The 8,221-nt window shown below is 36.6% G+C and overlaps 1 protein-coding gene across 2 annotated transcripts; it reads right to left on the reverse strand.

Moving 5' to 3' along the window:
- Positions 1–510: 510 nt before the first annotated feature.
- Positions 511–6,024, reverse strand: LOC107923948 (auxin response factor 2). Of its 2 annotated transcripts, none has more exons than XM_041080630.1 (15): positions 4,926–6,024; positions 4,677–4,798; positions 4,460–4,555; positions 4,309–4,365; positions 4,059–4,214; positions 3,882–3,966; positions 3,602–3,692; positions 3,340–3,504; positions 3,048–3,167; positions 2,816–2,891; positions 2,565–2,736; positions 1,552–2,480; positions 1,279–1,469; positions 1,025–1,195; positions 511–925 (listed from the first exon to the last, which is right to left on the reverse strand). In XM_041080630.1, the coding sequence occupies exons 1-15, from the start codon at positions 5,068–5,070 to the stop codon at positions 895–897; spliced, it is 2,607 nt and encodes an 868-aa protein (XP_040936564.1). In that variant the 5' UTR covers positions 5,071–6,024; the 3' UTR covers positions 511–894. The 2 variants fall into 2 exon arrangements, with proteins under 2 accessions (XP_040936564.1, XP_016709650.2); XM_016854161.2 differs by having other exon boundaries at positions 1,013–1,195.
- Between the last annotated feature and the right edge of the window lie 2,197 nt (positions 6,025–8,221).

Below are 8,221 nucleotides of genomic sequence, written 5' to 3' on the forward strand. Positions count from 1 at the left end.
AAATAAAAATTTTAATTATATCAATGTCCCCAAAATTATATTAATTATATATATAATTTATAAAAATATAAAAATAGCCGACTGAGGTGAAGACGGTATTATTATTTTAGGACCCAGGGGGTCTGGTGATTTGATCAGACCTGGAGAACTGCACTGCACTGCGCTGCCCTGTACACTTCATCCACCCAGTTTCGTAAAAGTGATTAGATAAATATTATTATGTCAAAGTAGACCATGGAAAATTTAATTTTGACAGGATACCAAATTATTTTCGCAGGAGAAAGTAAGAAGCCATGTGTGATTATTCAAAACCCAACCCCACTAGTCGACCGGCCACCACTGGTCACCGAGATAGGAATTCCACCGTTAACGTCGTAGTCAACAATGGATTGACTTCACTTACAAAATACAATGGATCTGGCTATAAAAGCAGATAAGAGAGCAGCATTACTTGGCAACCGCATTACAATATTTTCGATGACTATCTATACAGTGCGGAAAATGCACCAATTTTTTTATGACTTAAAAAAAAGTATTACTTTTAATTGAAAAGACATTAGGTGGCTGTATTAACCCTACTTACATTCACAGCTTGAAGAAAAAGGGGTTGAAACATCTATATGTACATAGGAAGAAGAGAAGTGGGGGGTGGGGGGGAGGAGGAGGGGGGGTTGCAAAAGCAAGGCCGGTGTACACATGCATGAAATTCAGATTCGGGTATACATATTTATATGTATATATAAAAATAAAAATAAAAAACAACATACGCTATTGATGCCACAACATTTATCCAAAATCGGATCAGACCAGTCGTGCTCATCTTATATCTGGATTCTGATTTGTGCGGCAAACTTGATGCTAATAGACTCGCAAACCAATTTAACAGGATAAATTTTACCATGCCACTCCCCATGTCTCCAAAAATCTGAAACAACAAAAAAATGCCAGAGGTTTTACACATTATGTAATATAATACCCTTTGAAATGATAAAAAAATATATGGTATACGCACCTAGAGAGTTACCCTGAACAATTCTTTGCACTAGATGCTGATGGACAGTTTACTTCTTTTGCAACTGTACCCTCTGAGGGAACTGGAATGTCCTCAAACTTTGAACCCAACGACCCTGGCTTCATCTTCTGGACCTCTTCCCTAGTGTAGATACCAATCTTGCGGACCATGGCACAAAATTCCCTAATTCACAAGCAAGTATTGAAAAAAGCTATAAATCATCTATAACGAGTTAAAATGAAATCGAATAATGCAAGAAATCTTACTGCCAAGGATCATCGCCAACAAGCATCATATCACCCTCATCATCAGTATAAACAACAAGCCAGTTCTTTTGAGGGGCCATTAATTCACCTCCAAACTCAAATAATTGATCCAATTCAGCGATCAACTCATCATAGTTGTTGAACTTAGTAAGGTCCACAGACCTTCCAAGAGCAGTCCCCTGCATAAGAACCTGAAAATATAAAGAAATTTGAGCAAGTCCCTTCGCAGATTTCATAACGGCAAGCTTAACTATCAAAGACAAGAGAAAGAACCTTAGTACAACTCCTAGTTGAAGCAGTAGACGGTTTGCTTTGAAACTCCCGTGCATGGGGCTGACCCATTTTCTCCTGCTCATTAAAAGCAGAAACATCCTCTGCCATCTGGGAGGCGTTTGAATTTTCAGACCTTTTATCAGATTTAAGTGCATGAATTTGGTGCAATGCAGCTTGCATATGTCCTACAGGCTTGGCGAAAGCACTAATATGGGAGACTGCAGGCCCTGAAGCGCTAGAGATACTTATGAGAGGAATACCAAAGAGCTTGCAGTTTCCTTCTCTAGATTTTCCATTCTTATGTTCTTGAACCAATGATGTTTTCGGCATTAAATCTCTTGAATGGACTGAATTATCATAACAAGAAGTGGATGGGGGAGGCATCAACCAATTACCACGTGTGCATTCAATCCTACGACCTTCAAGTATAGGGTAGTCACCAAAACCACAAAATCTACCATTTCCCCGTGCCTGATAAGGCACATCAGAACCTTGCAAAGGAGGGTCTGTACTACTGTCAGACAACTTGAGTGAGAGACCAGATGGCAGGAGGGACCAAGCGCCAAGCTTCCCTTCTTGATCTAGTAATTGTTTTTTCCCCGAATTACCAGCTACTGAAGTTTGATCAACAAAGGACGGATAATATCCACGTGATGTATCAGCATTCGACCCAAAACCTGAGAGCAAATCTGTGTAAGTTGGTTCATGCCTCCTAGAGGGCATCCAATTCTCTGACCCAAATTTTCTTTCACCATGAGCTACATCAACCTTCTCATCATCTATTGAAGGTGGCCACATCACTGACCTATCAGCAGTGTCAGAATCATTACTCTCAGCAAATGTGCCTCTCAAGGTCGAGAATTCTTGACCTGGCAAGACCCTTGAAAATGAACTGGCCGGCAAAGGGTCTACAGTAACTTTGGAAGAACCTGAATGATGAACTTGGTTAATACATCTTTCCAGACAAGCTGGTTCCGTGAAAACTAAAATACAATTTCAAACACATTACCTACCTTCCCTAGTAAGTACAGAGGAATCAGGGGATGAAGATACAGCATTAGTTCGAGGCCTTTTTGGCCGGGGCATTGGAAGGGGATTAAGTGCAGGAGGAGACAAAGCATGTTCAATTTTCCAAGGAGAAACTCTCTCGGGACGAGGTATTGTAGACGTTTCATCCCATCGCACCTATAAGAGAAATTTGAACACTGTTAAAAAATTTACATAGCAAAACCTACCAAAACTTGATAAGATTAAATAATTCTACCTTCAGGCATCTCCATTTGGAACCCTGCCACCTCTTTGGATCAGCATCTTCGATTCCAACTATTGTTCCAGTAAACCTGAATACAAAATATTAAAACACATTATCTCAACTTGTTCACATATCGAGTTGGAAACTTTACCCTTAGTAGAAATTTCATGAATGAGATAGTTTTCATGTAGCCAGAAAAGGAGATAGTTTTCATGTAGCCAGAAAAGGAGAACATGAGTTGTACCTCTGTTCAGGAGCTTCTTCACCTTCAAATCTCATTTTGAACCTCATCCCTATTGAGTAATTGTTCTTTACAGACTCCATGTACTGATTAAATGGAACAATGAACTCAGCTGGACTTGTCCTGTAACAGAAAATTGAAAAGGTCAAATACAAGAAACAACAATAAATTCCTCTATCAAAACAGAAATGTCACAATTGAAGTTGTATCACCCAGTAATCTATTTTGAGAAGTTCAGAATATCACGCATGAAAAATTTACACTGCATGTCAAAATGGAAGCTTGATCTACAAACCTGGGTTTGTAATACACAGTGAATATGGTTCTGGTAGTGTAGGCATGCCATGCTGTCGCTAGCACACCAAGATGCATGCTATGACTTGATATAACCGATGAAGGAACGTTGCCCTGCTGTCTCAATGCTCGCCGTACACCAACGCGCAATTCTCCATTCTCGCCTCTACATAATACAAGTCAATCAGGCATATAAATCCTGAAGCTCCAGCAAATAATTCAATAGTAAAACCCAATTCATAGCACAAAACAAGCAGGCAAACCTTAAAAATATAAATGCATCCCCAGCAACAAGCTTCTTGGAGCTAACAAAAACACTCCAACCGCTTTGAAGCAAGTGTCTTCGTGGCTGACCTGGTAGTATCCAGTTTAATCAAATTGTAAATTAAACCGGTTTTACCTCACAAGAGATAAATTGAAGAAAACTAAGCGACAAAAAATTATGACCAGTACTAGTAACGGACATTTTATAACGGAACTCAGTGGAACAGCTCCACTGTGCATTATCTATAAGCATGATAACCAATTGGCTTGAAGTATTACCCCTGAAGATATGCCGGAATCGCCACTCATTTCCATGCAAATCCTTAGAAACCAGCTCCTGTGTTGGAGGTTGCAGCGACATATCCTGTTAATGAACAAGCCCAGATGGATCAAAACCAAGTTGAAATACAGGAAAGAAAAAAAGGAACCAGACATCAATGGCCGACAGACACAAACCAGTGGTGGAAGACATTCATCAGCATGCCGCCTGAGCACTGAAAATCCACCATGGGTACTCGTATCTGAAGCAGTCAGGGTTTTGCAAAACGAATGCACTTGGAACCGTGGGGGTTCAAGAATGGGAGGCTCCTTGTCCACCATGTTCTCATCTTGCTAGAAACATTAGACAAAGCAAAGAACACAACATTAGAAACACAAATCCTACAATAAGGCAACAAAATACAGGAAAAAAAGGACCAAAGCTTACAGTATGTTCAGGAAGCAAAGTCACTTGAGCAAAAACCTCATCAGTATCCGGTTCAGCCTATAGAATTAACAAGAAAAAGTTATTCTTCCCATTCGTAAAACAAAACTCGGGAAAAAAATAGAAAATCGCTATAATAGTGGAGCAAGGTTACCTTTAATTGTACGTTAATCACACGACAAAGGATCTTTGGTGGAAGGTCATACACCGGCATCTGCTGTTCTGATACCTGATGAGTAGACGCCTCAACCTGACGCCCCAGGGACTCAAAGTTAATAAAGCAAATTAAAAAACTCACCCGCAATGGACGTTAATTTCTCAATGTGACTTTGAGGAAGAAGAAAATGGGACAGAGAAAGTAGAAACGAAACCTGTTCTATGTGACCTTGAGGAAAGTAGAACACGCGCTCTCCTTCGCGAGGGACCGTCACCAGAGGTCCAGCACATGCATGCCATAGCTCCGTATACAGCGCCCTTTCGGGGTCTACGGTTTCTACAAACAAAACGAAACCAGAAGAACATTAAAACGACAGGAAAAAATAGATAACTCGAGATCAACAATAATGGAGAAAGGAAAACCAGAAACGGAAGTGAGAAGAAAAAGGGGTTAAAGTTTATACCTCTGACGGCAGCTGTACGAGCGGAATGACCGTTCTGCCCTTCCATGGTGTTCCTAGTATCTCGTGGCTCAGTATAACCGGAAGAAAAACTATCTCCTCTTCCGTTGACACAATTTCCTTTTATCGATATCTCCGACGTAGTCATTTCTTCAAGAAAAAATCTTTTAGCTCAAATCTCACATCTGCTACACTCTCAAACTCCTCAAATCTATACTAAAAAAGCCCTAATCTAAAATCCCACTCAAATCTACCAGCGGTTCAAACATCAATAACCAAAGCTTCCCTTTTTCCACAGAAAATCAACTATCTCTCCGAGACTTCAAAGAAAACCTAACGAAATTAGAACACCAAACCGATACTTCTCACAGTTTATCAACAATCTTCTCGATTCACGCATCCAATCAATCAAAATCCACTTTTTTTTAATCTATCTAAAGTCGTTTTCACTTCCCCTTCTGCAAACAAACACACCACAGCCTCTCTATCTTCTTCTCTTCCACCTTACATCAATTGCAGCAGAAGCAACAGATGAAAAATCAGAGCTCGTAAACACCAAAAAAAAAAACTTTTTCCCCCTTATCTCTTTCTCTCTGTTTGTTGTTTTTTTTTTCTCCTGTCTGTCTGTCTGTGTCGGGATGAGGGGTCGAGAAGACTTAACCAAGGGTGAGTCAAAACCGTGGAAGGAAAATGGGAATGATATAAACCAAGGTAAGATTTTAACCCACTGAAAAACCGTCAACCGGCATTAACCCGTCCGATTACCAGTTGTCGTACCGGCTACATCCGGTGGACTTATCAGGGGAGGTAGGAATCGAGGGGACCAGATAGTACTAGGGGGAGGGGCAGGCAGATTTAAAATATAATTAAATTTTCTATTAAAAAGGGGTTAATTAAATAAAGGCGGCTTTCCGTTGTGTTTCCGTCAATAGTTGGCAAGTAACGGCGTTTGTCTTGACGTTAGTGGGGGTGGGAAAAGGTTGGTCTGTTTTTACGGGAGGGGAAATGGGGTTTGTCGTGCTATTAACGGGCAGGTTTGGATGGATGTGAACTGAAAATAGGTTAAGAAAGATAATAGCAAAAAAAAAAAAAGGCTAAGGCTACTGTGGTTTCAGGTAGGGCTGAGTGTGCGTAGTTAACACCACCCGGTATATCTTAGCAAAGTTTTGCATTCTTGCCTTTTTCTCTCACTGTGCGCACCTTGTGAATGAGATTTTTGTACAAAATATCTCGCTCCTTGAAATATTAATCATATGATATCTTATCACCTTTTTTTCATTTCTTATCTGTCATTTACTTCACCACCCTATTTTTTTTATTTTAACTTTGGTCTAATTCTGCCCTAGTCTCTATAATTTTCGAATTATTCAAATATATCCTTTCTATTTTTATTATCTTAAAAAGTAATCTCCATTTTTGGAAAATTAAGATCTAAGGAATATGTTATATTTCATAGAGAATTTTGAAATCTCTTAAGTTAAAGTTTTTTTCGTATAAAATATACCATTCTGCCAATTTTTTTGGGTAAACTATGAATATAGTTATTTTTGTTTGTCTTATATTACATTTTAGTTGTTTTGTTTGAAATTTTACGTTTTAGTCACTTACGTTATCGTTTTGTTGCGAAGTAGTCACTCTATCGTCAATGTTATCAACAAGCCATTCTCCTTGTCTGAATCTAATTGGATTGGAGACTATCCTCCCTTAATTCATCAAAGTTGTAATGAATGATAAATATATTATTATATTATGAGTAATACATCTTTTTGTTACATGATTATTATTATTTGAATAATTTTATTATAATTTTTGATCATATATGATCTTTTTGATACAATACCTAAAACTACTCATAGTCCTTTTTCTAACCCATAAATAGGAGGATAATGCGCTTCAACGCACTAGAACCAGGGGCGAAGCTTGAAAAAAATTTTAGAGGTGAAATTAAGTTGTAATTTTTACAACAGTAAAAATGTAATTTCACTATTTTAATAGTCTATATCTTTATAATTTTTAAATAATTAAATCAAATTTTTATCAATTTAGAAAGGGTCAACGTGTAATTTTACCTTTATTAATTTAAAATTTTAAAAAGTTTAAAGGGCCTAAACATAAAGTTTTTCATTTTAGGAGGGTTACGGACCTGCCAGCACCTGGCTTGAACCCACATCCTCCTATATCGGGAACAATGCTCATGCCAATTGAGCTAACTAAATCGACTTACACAATGGCAAAGCCAAAGGGAGCTCGCAGGGGCCCGACCCCCTAAAATGGAAATTTTTTTACTTAAGCCCTTTGTAATTTATAAAATTTTAAATTTGTAACAGTAAAATTACACTTTAGCCCCAAAATAATAAAAAAATAATTTAATCTTTTAAAAATTATAAATATATAGTCTATTAAAATACTGAAATTATATTTTTACTATCGTAAAAATATACAATTTAATTTTGACCCCCAAAAGAAATTTTCTGGCTCTTCCATTGAACTTACACGATTATTATTTTGATAGTTTTTTTTTCATATTTTTATTTAGTTTTTAAATAAATATCTAAAATTATTTAACATAAAATATCTTCTCCCACATTTTAAATATGTGATTTTCATACATATAAATACATGATAAAATTTTTAATTATTATATTATGAATTCGTGTCATAAATTAATCGGATATAAACTATTAAAATAACTTTAGTTTCCAAAACAAAATTGTATTATTTTTAAGTTGTTGTTTTTATATCTCTCACACGAGATACTATAACTTTCAAACTCATTATTTTATCATTTTAAAAAATCATACTTATTTTTTTATAAATATAATTTTAATATTCACGTGTCATAATTTAATTAATGGCGATTAGTTTCTTCATTTAAAAAAATTGCCATTTATCAACATTGTACATTTGTCACGAGAAGTTCGAAATTTTATAATAGTTACTATTATTATTTGTCAAGATAATAGTAGCAGTTAATTAAGTAGACGGAACAAGAAATTGAACGGACAAGTCACGTGTAAGCGCAAAGTGTCAGCGTAATGGGACCCACGTGTATTGTCTAAAGCAGCAAATGGTGGAATCTTTGTCCGACAAATTATTTACAAACAAAATATATTGTTCAATTACAGTAATTTGCAATTGCAAGAAACGATTTTGAATTTACTACAGTAAAACTGTGATTTTTGACTCGCTTCCTATACTAGTAATAATAATTTTTGCTGTGTTTATGAAAATAAATTAAATAAAATTTATAAAAAAAAATCATTTTTAAATGTAAAAAGAAAGATGTACATACATTTTCT

The sequence above is a fragment of the Gossypium hirsutum genome, chromosome A11 (assembly GCF_007990345.1).
Source record: "Gossypium hirsutum isolate 1008001.06 chromosome A11, Gossypium_hirsutum_v2.1, whole genome shotgun sequence".
NCBI lineage: Eukaryota > Viridiplantae > Streptophyta > Magnoliopsida > Malvales > Malvaceae > Gossypium > Gossypium hirsutum.

Coding starts and splice junctions, on each gene's coding strand:
- LOC107923948 (XM_041080630.1), bottom strand. CDS start 5,070: ATGACTACGTCGGAGATATCGATAAAAGGAAATTGTGTCAACGGAAGA. Junction 3,168..3,339: donor ACTGTGTATTACAAACCCAG/GTTTGTAGATCA, acceptor TTTCTGTTACAG/GACAAGTCCAGCTGAGTTCA. Junction 1,470..1,551: donor CAACTAGGAGTTGTACTAAG/GTTCTTTCTCTT, acceptor TTATATTTTCAG/GTTCTTATGCAGGGGACTGC.